Source organism: Coregonus lavaretus (genome assembly GCF_964263955.1).
Source record: "Coregonus lavaretus genome assembly, chromosome: 31".
NCBI lineage: Eukaryota > Metazoa > Chordata > Actinopteri > Salmoniformes > Salmonidae > Coregonus > Coregonus lavaretus.
Window position 1 is genome coordinate 21,025,970 of NC_140018.1, and position 22,565 is coordinate 21,048,534.

At 42.1% G+C, this 22,565-nt stretch overlaps 1 protein-coding gene across 1 annotated transcript in view; it reads left to right on the top strand.

Moving 5' to 3' along the window:
* LOC311106494 (polypeptide N-acetylgalactosaminyltransferase 14-like) overlaps nt 1–22,565 on the top strand; it is a 126,464-nt gene that overhangs the window by 9,339 nt on the left and 94,560 nt on the right. The window contains exon 2 of the mRNA XM_084148842.1: nt 12,806–12,975. Within this exon, the coding sequence (XP_084004968.1) occupies nt 12,806–12,975 (170 nt within the window). The remainder of the gene's footprint in view (nt 1–12,805; nt 12,976–22,565) is intronic.

A 22,565-nucleotide genomic window follows, 5' to 3' on the forward strand; every position in this document is an offset into this window, starting at 1 on the left:
CAATCACAGAGGTCAGATGTTTCTTGTAGTTGGCCACCAGGTTTGCACACATCTCAGGAGGGATTTTGTACCACTCCTCTTTGCAGATCTTCTCCAAGTCATTAAGGTTTCCAGCCTGACGTTTGGCAACTTGAACCTTCAGCTCCCTCCACAGATTTTCTATGGGATTAAGGTCTGGAGACTGGCTAGGCCACTCCAGGACCTTAATGTGCTTCTTCTTGAGCCACTCCTTTGTTGCCTTGGGCGTGTGTTTTGGGTCATTGTCATGCTGGAATACCCATCCACGACCCATTTTCAATGCCCTGGCTGAGGGTAGGAGGTTCTCACCCAAGATTTGACAATACATGGTGCCGTCCATCGTCCATTTGATGCGGTGAAGTTGTCCTGTCCCCTTAGCAGAAAAAGACCCCCAAAGCATAATGTTTCCACCTCCATGTTTGACGGTGGGGATGGTGTTAATTAATTAATTTAATATGCCATTTAGCAGACGCTTTTATCCAAAGCGACTTACAGTCATGCGTGCATACATTTTTGTTTTGTGTATGGGTGGTCCCGGGGATCGAACCCACTACCTTGGCGTTACAAGCGCCGTGCTCTACCAGCTGAGCTACAGAGGACCACATAGAGGGGTCATAGTCAGCATTCCTCCTCCTCCAAACACGGCGAGTTGAGTTGATGCCAAAGAGATTGATTTTGGTCTCATCTGACCACAACACAAATCACCCAGTTCTCCTCTGAATCATTCAGATGTTCATTGGCAAACTTTAGACGGGCCTGTATATGTGGTTTCTTGAGCAGGGGGACCTTGCGGGCGATGCAGGATTTCAGTCCTTCACGGCGTAGTGTGTTACCAATTGTTTTCTTGGTGACTATGGTCCCAGCTGCCTTGAGATCATTGACAAGATCCTCCCGTGTAGTTCTGGGCTGATACCTCACCGTTCTCATGATCATTGCAACTCCACGAGGTGAGATCTTGCATGGAGCCCCAGGCCGAGGGAGATTTACAGTTATTTTGTGTTTCTTCCATTTGCGAATAATCGCACCAACTGTTGTCACCTTCTCACCAAGCTGCTTGGCAATGGTCTTGTAGCCCATTCCAGCCTTGTGTAGGTCTACAATCTTGTCCCTGACATCCTTGGAGAGCTCTTTGGTCTTGGCCATGGTGGAGAGTTTGGAATCTGATTGATTGATTGCTTCTGTGGACAGGTGTCTTTTATACAGGTAACAAACTGAGATTAGGAGCACTCCCTTTAAGAGAGTGTTCTCCTAATCTCAGCTCATTACCTGTATAAAAGAAACCTGGGAGCCAGAAATCTTTTTGATTGAGAGGGGGTCAAATACTTATTTCCCTCATTAAAATGCAAATCAATTTATAACATTTTTGGCATGCGTTTTTCTGGATTTTGTTGTTGTTATTCTGTCTCTCACTGTTCAAATTAACCACCATTAAAATTATAGACTGATCATTTCTTTGTCAGTGGGCAAACGTACAAAATCAGCAGGGGATCAAATACTTTTTTCCCTCACTGTAGTCAACTCACAGAAGGTCCATAAAACAGATGGGACTTCTCTTTGGTGTATGGGTCGCTCAGGTGGGTGTCTAGGATATAGGGTTGGGGATCGTTCCATCATGATAGGACAATAAAAATATATACATATTAGATGTATACTATTTTTTAAAATATATATCCCTCATCTGCATAAAATTGAAAGCTCTCTCTCACAACCCCTGCTCACAGACTCACGTTGGTTCTGGGATATGGAACCATTTCCTTTCTCAATCATTTAAAGCCACACTTATTCAAACACAAAACGCACACCACACCTTCCATCACAATTCATCCATACATACCCACATACTGTGCCTTCTATGTCTTCTGTTTGCTATGTTTTTATCTCCACTATGTTAATTGAGTACTTTTGTTCTAATTTAGTTGTATTTGAAGATGTATTATTTTGCTTCTTATATTTTCTTGTAATACCGTCTTTTCGCTTGATAAAATACTATACCTACTATAAAGGTGCTTTATTATTACAATCCCTACCATGGCTAGTATTGGGTGTTCCATTATTCGACTTCTCTATTAGAACTTTCAGAATAGCCATGGAGTAGTCTTTGTGTCGCGGAACATTTGGTTGTCAATATACAGTTTATCGACAACAAGAGCAACACGCTTCCCTTTTGATCTATTTTACTTGAAAATTGGGTACAGAACTTTGCGCCGTTCTGCAATCTCCCTCGGGAACTGATCATTCATGCCTATTTTTGTGCCAGCAAGTCTTTTACCTAGGCTTTTAACCATTACTTTATCCTTAAAAAAAGCTAATTTGGCAATGATTGGACGCTCATATCTCTGTCCTCTTTGTCCGAAACGGTGTACACGTTCGAGTTGGATTTTCTCGACAGCCTCGAGTGGAATTTGAAGCGCTGTAAGATAGAAGTCCTTCACAATTTTTTCTGTAATCTCTCCCTCTTTTTCCTGGATACCCGTAAGTACTAGATTTTCTCTCATCTATCTAGTTTGTATGTCTAGTAAGGCTTCTCTCAGAAAGTTGTTCTCCTTTTTAAGTTCCTTAACGTCCATTTCCATCCTAGTGACTGTCCCTTTTTGTTTTTTTGTATCGCTCTCCATTATCGCAGCTTTTGCGTCACTCATTTCAAGACTCGCTTTCAACTCTTTTACATCATTACTGACCAACTCTAGTATGCCCAGTTTGTCATTTATCGACTTCAACAAGTCGCTTTCCACACTTACCAGTCCCAGTGGTGAAAAGCATAAATCATCTGTATCAGTCGAGGAGTCGTGTTTTCTCTTGGAGATTGATTCTCCTCGTTTATCTTCCATCATGTTTGGGTGTTGCGTGTTGTTGTAATATTTGTCGATACATTTCTCTAGCCTTATAATTTGTTTTGTGTTATTATCCAGATTTAATGTTATTACCCTCGAATATATGAAATGTTAATATTTAGTATAACTTACTGAAATTGAATATTATGTTTTTATTTTGAGGTGATTTTTACCGCTGTGTATTCAATACTCCATCTTCTATACCTGCCCTCTATACCTGCCCTAAACACGTGTTTGTGTAAAGACAGAGCTTGGCTTGTGTCTGAACATCGTGTTGGTCCAAAACATATTACATGATGGCTGTCCTTGTGCACAAGGTCTTTCATTTTATCTGACATGGTATTTGGACAGTAAGTGTAAAAAGTGAGTGTTATTGTAAGCCTCAGGCAACCTGGATGGGATCTACTGAAGGAACTATGAAACACTTAAACGCTTAGCAAAATATGCAGTGTCCTTTTTATTATTTACTCTCAAAGTGTTACCCAAAATCCATTTCCTGTTAAAGAGAAAAACAGTAGCACGCCTCATTTAATATGTGTTAATCATTTTGCTTTTCCCAGTTTGATATTGAAAGAAATTGCCTTAGCAGAGGCTGTTAGACTGTTACTCTTAGCTAAGTGCTGTGATAGGGCTGTTTTGCAGTGATTACCCCTATTATGAGGAGCAGATCGATAAATCATACCATCCTCTCTCTTTCACACACATGCACACACACACACACACATCATATTGCCTGCATGATGATAACCTTCCCACCCGTATAGCATTGTAATGGCACAACAACACACTGCTGCTGCTGAAATGCTGAAACATTCAAACAGGGCTGATGGGATTCTGTCAAGACTATGTAAAAATGATATACATTTATTCTAAATGGGCAGTCAATTGTAACCAATGTGTTTTTCGGTCTCCCTAGAAAACGGCTGCTTTTGCTGCACATTTGTAATTTTCACCTTTATCTCCCAAGGATTGAGGCATCAATCTTATTTAGTCAGTGCTACTAGAGCTATTTCTCAGTGCGCTAGACGCTAGTGATGTTCTAAAGACAGAATAGTGACAAATAGCAAATAAAACCGTTTAGAGAAGAGAAAGTACCACCTTCTTTTCGTTTGAAGTCATTTATGCGAAAGAGTCTGATTTCAACCGGAGTCAGTGAGGAAGACGTTGTGACAGTGGAGAGGGATCACACACCTAAGTGAAAGGAATAAACTCTAACTTGTCACGTTTAGTATTTACCTGAGAAATTGGTGCCGTTAAGTGGATGGCATTAGAGCTCAGAATCTGCAGTGTATGCCGCTACACATTGAGCTTCCGTAGTGTGTCTGTGAGCAGAGTTACATCATAGATTATTCATATAGATGGCCTCACATGAATAAAACCTGAGACTAAAGCTCAGAGAGAATGATTGAAAAGTTAAATCCACCTTCAGGGTTTGTTGTTGTTTGTTTGATGATTAAGAATTTATATATACAGTATATAGCCATGTAATAAAGTTATAGTTTATTACATCTCTCATGTATAGAGGAATAAGCGTTACCAATTGGATTACTGAATATGAACATTTTACTTTTGTATGATCAACAGTTTTTTATTTCCAGAGGGAAAAAATATGGATATTTCTTCTAACTTCATCCAACTTATGAAAGCCTAGCAGATTTCTCTCAGCTCAGGCTTAGCTCAAACACAGCCTGAATCTGAGGTAGACTATGAAAAGGATTTAGAGGCACACAAATTCTATACACCTTGATGCCTGGGTGCTGGCGCGTTTGTGTGAAATGAGTTAATATGGGGGCTATTCAGCTTATTGCCTTTCAGACAATTTCTCTCCCAGCTACCAAAATAACACTCAGAGACCGAGGAAGCGTTCCAGTTATTAGTTTTTCTGTCTGTTGCCCGCAGTCTCTTTGATAACCTCAACACTGATGTTCTTCTGAAGCCTGCTGCAAGGGGGGGGGGGGGTCACCTGGAATTTTCTGTTGCTTTACTGTTCCCCCAGCTTGAAAGACATGCTCTACAATTCAATTTGGAGCCCGGGATGCAGTGGTAGCACAGACAGCAACAGGAGGAGAATTTCTGCCATAGAAACCTTGATGTGCTTCTATAGTTTTTTCAATTTCTTGACCAAGCTCTCCAGATATTTAGCCATGTTTGCAATGTTTCCCCCTCTAGTAATAGTAATAGGACCCCTGTAGCTCAGTTGGTTGAGCATGGCATTTGCAACGCCAGTGTTGTGGGTTCGATTCCCACAGGGGGCCAGTATGAAAAATGTATGCACTCACTAACTAAGTCGCTCTGGATAAGAGCGTCTGCTAAATTACTAAAATGTAAATGTAATAAGTAGCAACGGGGTCAAACATATTCCGTGATAAAATTGAAGGAAAGCAGTTGAGGGGAGGGGAAGGGGGCAGTAGCCTCTTAGGTGCTTAGTCAGCTTGAAACACAGCACAGGGACCATTACATACTGTACATCCTGCCCTGGAGTGGATCCACAGGGTTACCAGTTAGAAATGACTCACTTAGTATGGTAGTTCTGTAAGAAATCAGTACTCAGTGACCAAAAGAGGCAAAAATGGAGAGGTTGCCCAGACGCCAAATGCAGAAAAGCAAAAAGGGAATCAAAGTAAATATTTAATACAAACATCAGCCGGCTCAGCTTTCATACAGTATGGTTCAGATGCAATTGATCAAAATCGGTTCCAGTGCTGTGTACCTCAAACACTGTTGTAGATGTTTTATTTTCACTTCTTCAGCATGTTGGAGCTACACACACTTAGCCCTGAAGATACGGGTTTCCACTGCTACATTGACTAAATTAAATTACAAGCGAATTATTAACTTTATACGCACCCATTTGATTTGCATTGGAATTTAGATTTAAGACTGAGAGAGCTATTTATATTATCTGTAGGGAACCGTTAGATATTTGAATGCCATTATGCTTTGGTACAAGGTATGATGGATACGTGAATATAGCTATAATGTGTGTGCGTAAAAAGCACTTGTCTGTTCCCAGAAAGGAAGCCTGCTCAGGGAGCACTCAAATAGCCTATTTATGTTTGCATTGATTTATACTTGACATCCTCCCACATTTAGACATGTTTTTGACACATACATGTACACATACAGGCACACACACACGCACGCACACGCACAAGCGCAGAAAACAGCACATTCCATGTAACAGCTGCCAGACAAACATCACGTCCTTTTACTCTCCGCCCACTGCTGCTATGATTCATATGACTGACTGTGTTTTCTCCACCCTGTATAGAGCCAAGCACCATTCCAACATTAACCATTGAAAAAGAGAGATAGCATTAGATAGAGATAGATTGGTGCGAACAGAAAACTATGTAAAAGTGGTCGTTGGTTGTGCGGCAATAGATTTTTTCAGACTCTTAATTGATGACTGCTGATTTACTTGATTGTGTTCGGTCCTCTATAAGATAGTCTTGTCACCAGTATTGACACACCCCTGCTCTGCAGCGTTGGGCGGAAACAAAGCTAAAAGGAGAACAGAAGTCAAACAAAGTACAAAAGGTTAGAAAAATGAATGATGATGATGCAATGATACCATTTCCATGTATCTTGTTTCTCCACCTTGAATCAATGTGGCCCTCGACAAGGGCAGTGATAAAGGCAATGACTATGAGAAGGAGGATTACTTTGGCCTACACTGTATAAATCACAGATACAGATGAGTCTTTCTGGTCACACCAACTGTATGAAAAATCCAATGAATTGTATTTTGTGTTGCGTAAGCAAGATTAACATTCCAATACCTCTACCCATACTCCTCTGTATTTCTCTGTTTACCCTCCAGTACAGAGACGAGAACACATCACACAGAAGAAAATTTTCCCTCCCTACGCAATCACCTCGGCACGCTGTGCTAACCCTGACCTGGAAGTTGAAAAATGAATGGGCTGTCATCAGCAAGAGGGATGTGTTAACATTCTCCAGGTCAGGGCTGCCTCTGCCTGTCATAATGACTGACTGTTTCTGTGATACCTGGGGGGATGGAAACTACACCTGCAGTGGACCAAACACACATTTATCATTTACCCACCATGCACCATGCCAAGGCACTCTCTCTCTCTCTCTCTCTCTCTCTCTCTCTCGCTCTCTCTCTCCCTCTCTCGCTCTCTCTCTCTCTTTCTCTCTCTCTCTGATGACATCAGAGAAACAACAATGAAGATCGGAGATGACGACACATTATGATTATTATGGTGTAAAGGGCTGAGGCATGAGGCCTAATGTGTGGGATGATGAATGAGCCTGTAGGTCTCAGGGTTAAATCAACCATGCAGGGTGTGTGTTATTGGGCTGGAGTGTCCACGCCTTCTTAATGTTATTGGTGTCTGGGCTGTAAACTCGGCCTTGGCTCTGATTTGTACTTTATCATCCACTGGTTTATGAGCTATGACCCCCAGCTCTGAATTATACCACCATGTGGACTCCTAATAATATCCCTGTGTGTGTGTGTCTTTGTCTGTGTGTGTGCTGTGCAGTCCTGAACATCACATCTGAGACGAGCCAGACAGAGATCTGTAAATGAGCTGCTAGGGTTAATCTCATTACCTGGCTAGGAGTCAAAGGAGGCTGTGCAATTACTAGCGCATAGCTTTGATACTGTAACTAGGGATGTGCACCTTCTAAGGTACCACCAAGACTATAGACAGACTATGAAGAGATTCCCCCTGCTACAGTTTTCCTTTGGTTATCTCTGTTGGGTAAGACGTGTTGCGGTGGTTGAGTTAAGGGGTCTAGAAATAGGACCGACATACACAAACACACATGCCCAGACACAGGGTGGAGTAGGGGGCAGAGGGGGGACTAGGATCCAATTACAGCGTCCTCTGTCATCCACAACTCATTAAGACACACTTCCCTGTCTGAGGAGTGAGCCAGGCGAGCCACCTAACTGCTGGGGGTTAAAATGTCATGCAGCTCTGTCGCGGTGTAGCTTAGCTACCCTCAATCGTTCCCTCCTTCCCTCACTCCCTCCGTCCCTCTCTCCCCCCACCAAGGCATCATGTCCAATTAGGCTGCAATATCCTCCACATGAAACCTGGCTCCCTGGCTCTTCTGCCTTAACAACATAGGAGAGGCAAAGGCAGAGTGATGATGACTGGACCAAAGACAGGGGTATTTTTATGGAGGACTTGCCTTGCCTGGCAGCCCAGGGGAATTTCAATCTTGAGGCTCGCCCTGTTCTTTCTTGAGAAATTGATCTTTGGTGGGCTGCTAGGGACCGTTGGGATTTGCACTTATTGCGCTCTGAAATTGAGGCTCAAGCCGCTCAACTTTGTTGTGACAGATCGATTTGCAGGCAGATTTTCTGTGTTGTCCAATTATAATTGAATTCTGTTTGCTGCCTGGGCCATGTTCCCTCCCTGATAAAACACAACTACTTTCCCCAGATTGGTGGCATCATGGGGTGACAGTGGCACTGTGCTGGAGATGACAAAGTGAATATGTGAGCACCAGATTAGCATTCCCTCTGTGGATTCAGCTGTCAACCATCGTAACGCTGAGAAAAACTCTGAAGGCAAAGGATTAATTGGTAACGTGTCAATGTTTTGCTGGAGCTTTTTGGGGAGTTGCATTTTAATACATTCAGATAACTTCATACAACAGTAGAGATTATTAAATAAAGAAAACTGTTTTCAACATCTAATATTGCACACATAAGCCCCTTTTACTACATCAACTTTTAGTGTGGGAAATGAAACATAAAGAAACAGGCTGTTTTATCAGGGAAACCTCCCAGACATCTGGTCTAAGTTATACAGGGGGTGCTGCACTGTAGCCATTATCATGCTAAGCAGTCTATCTTCAGAAACAGACATCTGCAATTAGCCACCTCTATTCCTGGTTGGGTGGATGGTGTTGTGATTCTTGTAAAGTGGCAGGGCATGACATCTCCCGACAGACTGAAAAGGCCTTGAAAGACATCAGTGTGCTTACGAGGGAATTCATCCACCGCACGGATGGACGGACAGGTAGCCGGCTTCAAAGACCCTAACGACTCATTACTGTCCTCCTAATGTTGGGAGGACGCCCCACATCTCTCCTCACTTCTTTACCCTAGTCCTCTCTCCTCTAGTATCTCCCCTCCTCTCTCCCCTTTCTCCCCTGTTCTCTTTCATCTCTCGCCGCTTCCCTGTTCTCTCTCTCTTTTCTCTGTCCCCTGTTCTCTCCCCTCTCTTCTCAGTCTCCTCTCACCGGCCAGCAGTGTCCTCTGGGATAAATGGGCTTGGTCAGTTAAGACAGAGGAGCTGATGTGAGCTGCCTTCCTATGGCTCTGTGGTCATTGCCAAGTGCCCTTGTGCTTGTATCGCCTCATTTAGGTTAGAACCCCATCACCTTCTCTCTACTGCATCGTCTCCTCAATGGCTTTGTCTCGTGAAATGATCCTTCTTAAATGAGGGTAGCTAAGCTTCTTATGAGTAGGGTTGTTGCGGTGACCAGTCATGAGTCATGAAGGCAGTCAAAATCCACGTGACCGTTTAGTCACGGTAATTAGGCTTCTCCAAGCTCTTATGCTGCTGCTGGTCATTAGTAGCCTACCAAACTTGCTAACTGCCTGGTACTCAGCACTCTATTGTCCCTCTAATCACTCTGACATCTATGCAAATGTAATCGAAAATCTAATCAAACACTTCATGAGAGCCCATGAGCTAATGGTGCACAACATTTCTATAGGCTATGCAAATGTCAAGAAAACAGAGTGTGGTCCTCTGTAGCTCAGCTGGTAGAGCACGGCGCTTGTAACGCCAAGGTAGTGGGTTCGATCCCCGGGACCACCCATACACAAAAAATGTATGCACGCATGACTGTAAGTTGCTTTGGATAAAAGAGTCTGCTAAATGGCATATTATTATTACTAAAAAGAGGAGGATCCCATTAGCTTTCTATAGGCTAGGCCTACTATATTTATTTCTCAACATTCCTAATATTAAGCAAATTGCTTATATTTACAACAGGAGTATAGCCTACCTGGCTGGCATGAAAATGAACCACTGGAAAAGCGTCCTCCATTCGCTATTTAAGTGCGTAGATGACATGTATTTTTCCCCGCTGTCCCTGTTTCGATACAGGGGCATGATAATGGTCCATTCTAAATCATAACAAATTTCACACATATATTATTTAGTATATGTAAAGACAAGATTAAATCAAGAATAGTCTGATGGGTGACAATATTAGCCTATCACTTGTGAATTATATATTATCACTTGTGAATGATGCCCAGCATAAGAAACAATGCCTTTTTTTGCGACTTTTTCAAATCATAGTAGCACACCTCATGTAGCCTAGCCCATAGGCCTATACGTTTTGATAAGGTTTGTATCACAACTAAAGTGGCCAAATAATTTCTTAAAATTAGGCTAATTAATCCGCTTTTCAAGGGGTGTAGAGCCTAACTGGCATACATAAGCAGCGCGTGAGTTTCAAGTTTGGGGAAGATACTTTTCACCATAAAAATGCACATTTATAATAAAAGCATTACATGCATAATTGCATTTGCGGTCACTTTTGATAATGGTGTTTTCCGCTAATGGAACATTCAAGTTTATAGCCTACTACTGTGTGTGCATTGCTGCGCTTATAATGTGAAGAAATAGCCTAATAGTTTATCAACATTTTAAGCTAAATGTTTTGATCTGTTGCGTCAGCCACATTGCGTAAAAAATGTTTTTTGATGCTAGTGGTTGTATTAATTTGGGATCTATCGCATCCCACAACTGTCTCAGACTATGTTTGGAATATTTCTTTCTTTCACAGAATAGGTCGACTTTTGTACTATGGGGTATAGTAGATTGACATAGGCTAGTGCTTTTGCTGTTCGTTAGGCCTACTCATCTCGTTGGCTGCCGAAAAGTAAATGTGGACAGTTCTTCCAATATCTTCGATATGCTCCTTGGAATTGGATAAGGACGCGCGCAGTTGCGTCCTCGATGTGGCTTCCACACATCTCCTGGCTTCCACACATAGCCTACAAGCCACTGATGCAGACCTTTGGAACATCTCAACAACGTCTAATAAATCCATGTAATATAGCCTACACCTTCACAATAAATCCATTATTTATTTTAGACAGGTCTAAAGAAGCATGATATGAAGAAAATGTAGTTTCAGAAGAACAGAATATCATACTCTGAGTTGTCCGTATGTTAGGTCCTGATCTGGCTATGCCAAATGGCTGTGGGCTACATTTTATATTTTAGTCATTTAGCAGACACTCTTATCCAGAGCGACTTACAGTTAGTGAGTGCATACATAATTTTTCATACTGGCCCCCGGTGGGAATCGAACCCACAACCCTGGCGTTGCAAACGCCATGCTCTACCAACTGAGCTACATCCCTGCCGGCCATTCCTTCCCCTACCCTGGACGACGCTGGGCCAATTGTGCGCCGCCCCATGGGTCTCCCGGTCGCGGCCGGCAACGACAGAGCCTGGATACGAACCAGGATCTCTAGTGGCACAGCTAGCACTGCGATGCAGTGCCTTAGACCACTGTGCCACTCGGGAGGCCTACACTAGTTCATTTAGCAGAAAATATTTGCTTAGAATTCCATGGCATTATTTTATAGTATGAAGAATACAATTGAACAAAGCTGAATAAAATAGAAAGGATATTGCGCACATGCGGCTATTCTGTGTTGAGCGGTTAACAAAGAAATAGGTATTCCTATATGCTTAATTTAGAGTTATTAATGTAACTTTAGTTGTTCTACAAACGTTGGGCTATATGTTTCGATTTTATATACATTGTAAGGCTGCATGAGGTTAGGTGTCATAAAATGGCTCAGGGAGACAAGTCTGGTAAATATAATGAGTCCACAGGAACTTGAGCAGATTCTCTTCGCCAGGTGTAAAGAACACAAACAAAAGCACCATAAAAGAAAAGCCTAGTAGAATTCCCATCGGTATGGCTCCCTCGGGCTACCTGTATCTCCCCTGAGTTTCGCCTGATGACTATACGGTTCTGTCGTTCTGCTTAATAAGATAAAATAGAATTTGCAAAACAGTGAGCCAACTCCTTGCCACAACCTCCAGCAGGTTCTTCCTGTAAATGTAACATTAAGTTTCTGGTGTATTGATGCAAAAAGCCATAAGCCAGGGAACATATTATAGGCTGTATTATTGTCTCGATGGCCAACAATTACCCCGGCGCTGCCGCATTGCATGGAAATCAGATTTAATCACTCAGCATCAGCAGGCAGTGATTCATGGGCCTTCAGTCACAATGTCGGCTGCCTTTTGTTACCCAGCAGGCTGTAGGGGACATGACAGCTTCACTCAGAGCCCCATGCGTGCGTGATTGCGTGCGTGTGTGTGTATAGTTATGAGTGCGTGTTGAGGATTTTTCATTAGCCTCCATTCAAACTGTCATCAGGGTAGAAACTAGAAACCTGCTAGCTTGCTAATCACCAGCATCATCCAGGCTGGGGGGAGTATAGACCTCTGGTTCCCATCAGCCCAAATGGCTGGAGCTGGAGAATCTGGCACATCAGCAAAACAAAACAGAAAATAAATACAGGAAATATGGAAGAGGCTCCAGTTTATGGGTGATTTCAATCTGCTGCCGCTGCACAAAAGAGGGTTTTATTCAACTAGAATTGATACGCCCTCCAGATTCTGCACCAGCAAATTCGGTGGTGTGTCTGCATCGTCTGTGTACACTGTTTGTCTCTGTGGTTGTCGTCGTTATGTTGAAGAGATATTGTGAGGATGGGGACTTGCCAAAATGCTGCCATCAATTGTTATGTTTATGACAGTGTAAACCTAATTTAATATCATAACAAGCAAAAAAGCTGCACATCAGCTTACAACACAAATTCCACAGTTGGACGTTGTTGTTCTCACAGTTTCTAAAGTGAATTCTACCCCAGCAAGTTGTTTACAGTGGGGTTTGTGTGATGAGTGGAATGTTTTTTGTTTCAGATCTCAGAGTCAGAATGGGATGACCTCCTGGAAGAGTTTGAAGAGAAGAACTACCTCAATGCCAGGCGATGGAAACCAGGCCAGGACCCGTACAAACTGTATGCCTTCAACCAGAGAGAGAGTGAGAGGATACCCAGCAACAGAGCTCTCAGAGACACGCGCCATTACAGGTAACCTATACAGCACAGCACACGTACATACCCATTAATGTGTGTGTGCGTTCATGCACACGCATATGTGTGTTTAAGTGTGTGAGAAGGCATTTGCGAGGATGAGTCATTTCCATCTTAATAGTGCCAGATCACTCTGTCTTTCAAACAGGGCTGCATGTGTCTGCTTCTGTGTGAGCTAACGATGGCTTGTTTCCTCAAATTGGATATGGTTTTTATCAGATGAGAGGGAGTTGATCGGTGTAGCAGCAGCTACAAGCTGCATAGAAAGAGATAATTGCCACATGCGCTGCAGCTTGTGTGAAAACAATCCACTTCATTGGTAGGTGGGTGCTTACATTTGTCCTATTTCACACATGTACAAGTGTGTATTACGTGTTAATTGGACATTTATTTTTGCATATCCTACTCCCCCTGAAACACCCTCGGAGAGTAGGGTCACAGCCAGGGATCAGCCATTATTGATAGCAACTCTGGAGCAACTGGGGTTAAGTGCCTTGCTCAAGAGCACATCGACAAATGTTCACTTAGTTGGCTCGGGGATTCAAACCAGCAACCTTTCGGTTACTGGCCCAATGCTCTTAACCGCTAGGCTACCTGCCGCCCCCATTACCTTCGCTTTTATTCGCACACTTCCAATTAGACTAAGACCTTTAGTCTTAAAGTGGATATCATTCAATTCCTCACTGTACGACTGATGTTTCAAATACCATTAAGCAACAAATCCTACATGAATCCCTCAAAGACTGATTTCCACATGAATAAGAAGAACACAGAGGATGCTACTATAATAGTGGAACACCTACAGACACTGCAAATATCAAACAGCAAATATCAAACACCTTGTTTGCAAATATCATAGGATGATTTTTGGCCACAGAAACACAGACTTGGCAACTTCCCACTCAATTGTTGACTGGTGTGATGTTTTCATTAATGAATCAAGTTGAATATTATGCTGACAGAGTCTACCCTCTCTAAATGTTTAACTAACATACAAAAACCCTTAGGAGGCGAGAAAATCATGTTACTTTACACAGACTAATCTGCTGGCATGAAGCGTTCATTTTAGAGCACTATGCTCTATTTCAACTTAATTTGACAGTGATGTTAAGCTTCTTTTCCATTCTGTTTTCAGGACTATTAGCTGCTTGCTTTTAATGGAAAATTCCACCCAAAAACTATCTTGCATCATACGGGATGATTTCTGTATTTTGAAAGTTATATATCTTGAAAACTTTATTGCTGACAAGCAAAACATTTTGGGACTATGTCAACAATGGACTAATGAAACGAATACCAAAAGACCGTTTTGGGGTGGAGTTTTCCTTTAAGCTGTGTGTGGGCGTGTATTCTGTGGATGTTGCTTTGTGCATGTGTGTGTGTCTGTGAGTATAACAACCTATTGTTTACAGGGCCTACAGTACAGTGTATGACCCTGCTCCCACTGGGAACACACTGGTTAAATCAAAGTTGTTTCCACGTCATTTCAATTAAATTAATTTGAACCAATGTGGAATAGATGTTGAATTGATGTCTGTGCCCAGTGGGCTGTGTGTAGAGGTCTCTGGGGTCAGAATCAGGCTCAGTGTGGTTCTGGTTCTAGGCCCACTCAGTGCTCTCTGCCTAGTAGACAGTTAAGGACACTGATGCGCCTCTCAGCCATACTCCCATCTCCCACAGCTTCTATTCATCCATGCTGGAATGAAGGGTGAGAATTGAAGGACCTCTATTGATTTTCACAGTTAGTGGTGTGTTTGTCTCCAGCACTCAGGAACCGCCTGCTTGTTAGCTTCAGCAGAAAAACCTGTTTATGTAATCCATGTGATCTGCTCGGACCAAACAAAAGAGAAAGATAGATGTGTGTCTTTATCATACACATACTATCTTGCATTTAGTTTTAATTTAGTTTTAGCTAGTTGTCCTGTACTGTAGTTACCTAGTTGGGTATGTGGATGATCTTCATAAATCTTTATCATGCATTTTTACTGGTGGAGAAAGGTTTGCTGCAATGTTGATGAACATGGGGCAATTACTAATTTATGACATTTCTCTAAGTTGCTTACAGCTATGGGCTATTTTAAAATGAACAACTACACACCCCAATCTGGGTCAGCCTACCAGCTTCTTTGAAGGTCCAGATTACTGTAAAACCATGAAAGTTTAAACATGGAAACTGCATTAGGGGAAAGTGGGGTAAGTTGAGCCCTTTTTTACATTCAGCATCACTCCGTCAAGGTATATATAGTATTCTTTCTAACAAAGATATCTACATACAGTGAGGGAAAAAAGTATTTGATCCCCTGCTGATTTTGTACGTTTGCCCACTGACAAAGACATGATCAGTCTATAATTTTAATCGTACGTTTAATTGAACAGTGAGAGACAGAATAACAACAAAAAAATCCAGAAAAACGCATGTCAAAAATGTTATAAATTGATTTGCATTTTAATGAGGGAAATAATTATTTGACCCCTCTGCAAAACATGACTTAGTACTTGGTGGCAAAACCCTTGTTGGCAATCACAGAGGTCAGATGTTTCTTGTAGTTGGCCACCAGGTTTGCACACATCTCAGGAGGGATTTTGTCCCACTCCTCTTTGCAGATCTTCTCCAAGTCATTAAGGTTTCGAGCCTGACGTTTGGCAACTCAAACCTTCAGCTCCCTCCACATATTTTCTATGGGATTAAGGTCTGGAGACTGGCTAGGCCACTCCAGGACCTTAATGTGCTTCTTCTTGAGCCACTCCTTTGTTGCCTTGGCTGTGTGTTTTGGGTCATTGTCATGCTGGAATACCCATCCACGACCCATTTTCAATGCCCTGGCTGTGGGAAGGAGGTTCTCACCCAAGATTTGACGGTACATGGCACCGTCCATCGTCCCTTTGATGCGGTGAAGTTGTCCTGTCCCCTTAGCAGAAAAACACCCCCAAAGCATAATGTTTCCACCTCCATGTTTGACGGTGGGGATGGTGTTCTTGGGGTCATAGGCAGCATTCCTCCTCCTCCAAACACGGCGAGTTGAGTTGATGCCAAAGAGCTCGATTTTGGTCTCGTCTGACCACAACACTTTCACCCAGTTCTCCTCTGAATCATTCAGATGTTCATTGGCAAACTTCAGACGGGCCTGTATATGTGCTTTCTTGAGCAGGGGGACCTTGCGGGCGCTGCAGGATTTCAGTCCTTCACGGCGTAGTGGGTTACCAATTGTTTTCTTGGTGACTATGGTCCCAGCTGCCTTGAGATCATTGACAAGATCCTCCCGTGTAGTTCTGGGCTGATTCCTCACCGTTCTCATGATCATTGCAACTCCACGAGGTGAGATCTTGCATGGAGCCCCAGGCCGAGGGAGTTTGACAGTTATTTTGTGTTTCTTGCATTTGCGAATAATCGCACCAACTGTTGTCACCTTCTCACCAAGCTGCTTGGCGATGGTCTTGTAGCCCATTCCAGCCTTGTGTAGGTCTACAATCTTGTCCCTGACATCCTTGGAGAGCTCTTTGGTCTTGGCCATGGTGGAGAGTTTGGAATCTGATTGATTGATTGCTTATGTGGACAGGTGTCTTTTATACAGGTAACAAGCTGAGATTAGGAGCACTTCGTTTAAGAGTGTGCTCCTAATCTCAGCTCGTTACCTGTATAAAAGACACCTGGGAGCCAGAAATCTTTCTGATTGAGAGGGGGTCAAATACTTATTTCCCTCATTAAAATGCAAATCAATGTATAAAATGTTTGACATGCGTTTTCTGGATTTTTGTTGTTGTTATTCTGTCTCTCACTGTTAAAATAAACCTACCATTAAAATTATAGACTGATCATTTTTTGTCAGTGGGCAAACGTACAAAATCAGCAGGGGATCAAATACTTTTTTCCCTCACTGTATATTTCAGGATGTTGTGTATCCCTGGACGTAATCAGAATTCATGTAAACATTGTAGTTTTGAAAACATAGCTTGTCAAAAAAAAGTGGTCTCTTGGCACAACTTACCCCGGTGTGCTATTTCAATGCTTCCATTCCTAAGTTTCGTTTTTGCGTCTTTTACTTTAGGTTTTGTAGGTTTTATGAAAATACAATATTTTTGGTTATTAAAAAGATATTCACACAGGTTTAGATGGTAGAATGATTCTCTACAGTATGCAAATTGTTTTGTTACATCAACTGATATTAGGCGAACTATTCGTATTTTTGCAACCAGGAAAGGGCATAGTGATTTCTGCATATTGCACCTTTAATCATCTTTTCACACAGGCTTAACACCTTATAAACACTTTGTACTTTTTTAACACTTTTAACATAGGCCAGGCCCTGTTGTTACCTCATATTCCAGCAATAATGCCTTGCATTTCACTTGGAAGAAAACACTTCCATTTGCTCAACTTGCCATTGGCTCAACTATTGAGTCAACTTACCCCATGGCCATTGGTTCAACTTACTCCAAGGCAAACATTTTGACTATATTAGCCCACACAGCTACAAGGATTCACTTTCATGCTTTAGGTTAAAGACCTCATATTGAAGCTTATAGAGATCCCAACTGATGTATAGAACAACCTTAAAAGTATCTACAGTGGCTTGCAAAAGTAATCACCCCCATTGGCATTTTTCCTATTTTGTTGCCTTACAACCTGGAATTAAAATGGATTTTTCAGGAGTTTGTATCATTTGATTTACACAACATGCCTAACACTTTGAAGATGCAAAATATTTTTTATTGTGGAACAAACAAGAAATAAGACAAAAAAACAGAAAACTTAAGTGTGCATAACTATCAATACTTTGTAGAGCCACCCTTTGCAGCAATTACAGCTGCAAGTCTCTTGGGATATGTCTCTATAAGCTTGGCACATCTAGCCACTGGGATTTTTGCCCATTCTTCAAGGCAAAACTGGATGGGTTCCGCTGGTGTACAGCAATCTTTAAGTCATACTACAGATTCTCAATTGGATTGAGGTGTGGGCTTTGACTAGGCCATTCCAAGACATGTAAATGTTTCCCCTTAAACCACTTGAGTGTTGCTTTAGCAGTATGCTTAGGGTCATTGTCCTGCTGGAAGGTGAACCTCCGTCCCAGTCTCAAATCTCTGGAAGACTGAAACAGGTTTCCCTCAAGAATTTCCCTGTATTTAGCGCCATCCATCATTCCTTCAATTCTGACCAGTTTCCCAGTCCCTTCTGATGAAAAACATCCCCACAGCATGATGCTGCCACCACCATGCTTCACTGTGAGGATGGTGTTCTCGGGGTGATGAGAGGTGTTGGGTTTGCACCAGATATAGGAAAAAAGCTCAATTTTAGTCTCATCTGACCAGAGTACCTTCTTCCATATGTTTGGGGAGTCTCCCACATGGCATTTGGCGAACACCAAACGTGTTTGCTTAGTTTTTTCTTTAAGCAATGGCTTTTTTCTGGCCACTCTTCCGTAAAGCCCAGCTCTGTGGAGTGTACGGCTTAAAGTGGTCCTATGGACAGATAGTCCAATCTCCGCTGTGGAGCTTTGCAGCTCCTTCAGGGTTATCTTTGGTCTCTTTGTTACCTCTGATTAATGCCCTCCCTGCCTGGTCCGTGAGTTTTGGTGGGCGGCCCTCTCTTGGCAGGTTTGTTGTGGTGCCATATTCTTTCAATTTTTTTTATAATGGATTTAATAGTGCTCAGTGGGATGTTAAAAGTTTCAGATATTTTTTTATAACCCAACCGTGATCTGTACTTCTCCACAATTTTGTCCCTGACCTGTTTGGAGAGCTCCTTGGTCTTCATGGTGCCGCTTGCTTGGTGGTGCCCCTTGCTTAGTGGTGTCGCAGACTCTGGGGCCTTTCAGAACAGCGCCCCAGAGTCTGAGACACTTAGATTGCACACAGGTGGACTTTATTTACCTAATTATGTGTCTTCTGAATGTAATTGGTTGCACCATATCTTATTTAGGGGCTTCATAGCAAAGGGGGTGAAAACATATGCACGCACCAGTTTTCCGTAATTTTTTTTAAATTTTTTAAATTTCATTTCACTTCACCAATTTGGACTCCTTTGTGTATGTCCATTACATGAAATCCAAATAGAAATCCATTTAAATTACAGGTTGTAATGCAACAAAATAGGAAAAACGCCAAGGGGGATGAATACTTTTGCAAGGCACTGTACTTTGGTTTAGATACAGTCAAGCATCATGAAACCTCTAACACAATAACTTAATTTGACTGGATGAAAATCAGTTTTTTGGACCTGACCTGCTTACCAATTTTTCCATGTGGTTTCTTCCATCACAGACTCTATGAAATGATGACCTCTTACTATATATTTGGTTAAATTAATAATTTTGTGTATGGTTTCCTAGAAACAAAGGTGGCTCAACTTACCCCTTTGGCTCAACTAACCAGTTAGTATATTTTGGATACAAATGGAGAGTTTTCCACAGAATCTGATATTTGCCTTTTGTGATCTACAAACATGTACTTTAAGCACAAATCTAACTGCTTAAGGTTAGCCAAAGTCCAGTTCGGAAAGCCGAATTGACTCTTAAAATTTGCCTTTGCCCCAGGTATGGCACTGGAGCTTTTTGGATGGAGGTTGGTTGTTGCTGATGAGGCTAGGATAGAAAGCCGTTCCTTCCTTCCTGTCTCATTGATCGGGTCCGTCACAGGGAGCCTCAGGCTTTTCTACACATTGACCTGGCTTCAACATGTCTGTCAACCATTGAATCGCTCCATCGCTTACAAGACAACCACTTGTCTCACTTCCTCTCTCATCTTTCAGGTCCCCCAGCGGAAAGATTGAAATGTGTGTGAATGTGTGTGTGTGGGTATGTGGGAGTGTGTGTGTGTGTGTGTGTGAGAAAGAGAGAGAGAGAGAGAGAGAGAGAGAGAGAGAGAGAGAGAGACTGAGTGTGAGAGGTAGAAAGAGAGAGAGAGAGAGAGCGACTGAGTGTGAGAGGTAGAAATGAGTCAGGTATTGATTGCTCCTCTGTATTTAGCTAACACCAGATCGACGGTCGGCCAGTCACCAGTACATGTCCTCCTGTGTTTGGCTATTACACAAGCAGCGTCGCCCCCTCCCGGGACACACACCAGACCAGTTTAATAAACTGTGCCTGGCATCCATCCTTTGTTTAGAAATTCATATTTACTTTAAACCTGAAACCTCAGCCGCATTATGCCGTTTCAGCAGGTCTGAAAATAAATCCTCACACTGTCTGCCAAGTCTCTATTCACTGTAATATTTATGTTGAATTGGTGCCAGTGAATATTCACCACCGTCACTCCTCCCTGCTCCTGCAGACAGACAGACACTAACCCATTCTATTATGTTATGAGCTGCCGGCCTACAGCCCAGAGTGACCTTCCTAGAGCAAAGCCTTTCATAGCGGAAACATTCACTCACTGTCGTGGGGCTTCACCAGTCGCCACACCTATCACTTTTTTCCACCTGGAAGCTAGGCTGCTTTGTATGTGAGGAACATGTTGCTGTGACATTTCGTATGCCGTGCAGGGTGGCTCAGTGCGGGCGGTGGTGTAGGAAGGCAGCTGTGCTTAGGGAGAAAGTTTGCGCTCCATATTTCCCCACAGACTCCCCTCCACCTCTCAGTCGGCCATCGATCACCATTGAAGCACGGTGCTTTAGTAATTACACAGAAAACACAGCACTGAAAATGAGTTAATTGCTCTCTTCTACCACCTGGGTTGTTGTTGTTGTAGCTGGATCTAAATGTGTTTTGAAAATATACCAGGCTTTACTGACTCACTTATGGCCTGTTTATACCTGAACAGCTCTATGTTGATTCTAAATAAAGAAATGACCATGATCTATATGGTATTGATAACTCCTGTTCTCCACCCTACTCTTGTTGTGTGTAAAGCCTGCAATCCACTGTACCTAAATCAAACATGAATCATTCAACTCCTGTCTGTCTCCTAGTAAAACAATGTTGCAGCTCTCACAGCTCCACAGGCTTGAATATAAAGCCAAGGAAGGCTATTGAACAGGGTAAGTTCTCTTATAGGAGGGGTCATTTTTCACCTTTGATTATAAAAGGGGCTGTATTGAAATTGGGATTGCTGAAGCGCACACCTCACAATATGAGGTTTCATTTCACAACACATCTCACTCATATTACTGTAGAAAACTTTTCACAGCCTCTCTTAACCCAACGTTTCAGATGAATGGATACAATTTGATTAAAGTTTCTCACTCAAATTTGATTTACTTTTTTACTCCGTTTATTCAAATGTTACGTGAATTTTAAAAAGCTTCAACTTCAGAAAACTTTGGCAAAAATGCAGTCAATTAAACTGATGTGTTTGCTGAAATCGTCTCATATGTTCATTCATGCTTTTAACATAGAATATTTTCAACTTACATACCTCCTGGTTCATGGCATTCCGATCTTCCTGCTATGCCACCATGTCTGTTTCAATTATCACTTAATTTGACCATTCTCTCTTCATTGATTTGATTTACTTATTTAAGCAACTTTAGTTATTTATGTATAGTTGTATAATACTGGTGGGGCATATTACTCTGTTTTAATTAATATTACTCCTTAATGGTTTTTTTTTGTGTACTTTTAACAGAGCTGAGATTTACTTGAAGTGCGAAGTGTAGCAATACAGGTGCCAAATATGTAAGTTGAAATGTTGTATGTTAAAAGCACTGTGTGTGTAATCAGTTTCACAGCCTTTTTTTAGTAATATGCCCAAATAATAATTTCTAATTGAATGAACATATGAGACAATTTGGGCAAACACATCATTTTAAGTTGACAAAATGTTGCATATGTTTTCTCATGTTTGGCCAACAAAAATGTTTAAGTTCAGGTAACACTTTGACTGAAAAGTTGAGTTAACAAAAGAAAGGCTGTGGAACAAGTAACTTAATGATATTTAGTTGAAACAACATTTTTTTGTCAGATAACTTGAATTGGTACACAGTATGCAACATCAGAAGACAGTTGAGTGAAATAGTTTTGAAATGTGCTGGCAAGAGCCATCATCAGTCAATATTGAACAATGATACAATGCTGGCTACCAGAATATGTTTGTTTTTTTACATAGAAATTACAGAATCTCTACCTCCTCTGTTGCACTAGTACAAACAACTCTATGATTCCTTAACTTGAGCAAGTTTAACCTGAGACTGTGATCATGTGGCTGGGTCTGCGTTAAAGACAGAGAGAGAGAGTGGGAGAGAGAGAGAGTGAGAGAGAGGGAGAAACAAAGGGAGATAGAGACAAAGAGAGAGAGAGAGAGGGGGGGGAGAGAGAGACAGAGAGACAAAAACATGGATCAGTGTTTCTCTCTTTATGGCAGTCTCATCTGAGACTAAAGTGGGAGAGAGAGAGAGGGGCCCCTGATTAACGCCAGCAGGGGCCCCTGGCTGCTCTCGCCAGTCCTGTGGTGTGAAGGAGAGGAAATTGAGCTGTCAGAAGAAGCCTGAGGGGTCTAGTATTATCCTCCAGGGCCTTTTCACTGTCCTGTGTCCACTCTCCTTTCTCTCTCTCTCTCTCTTTTTTCCTCTTCTTTCTTGTCCTGCTGCTTAATGAAATAATTCATGCAAATGGTGTGGGCTAATAGAGCCGAGAAGTGGGCAGATGAAATAGAAG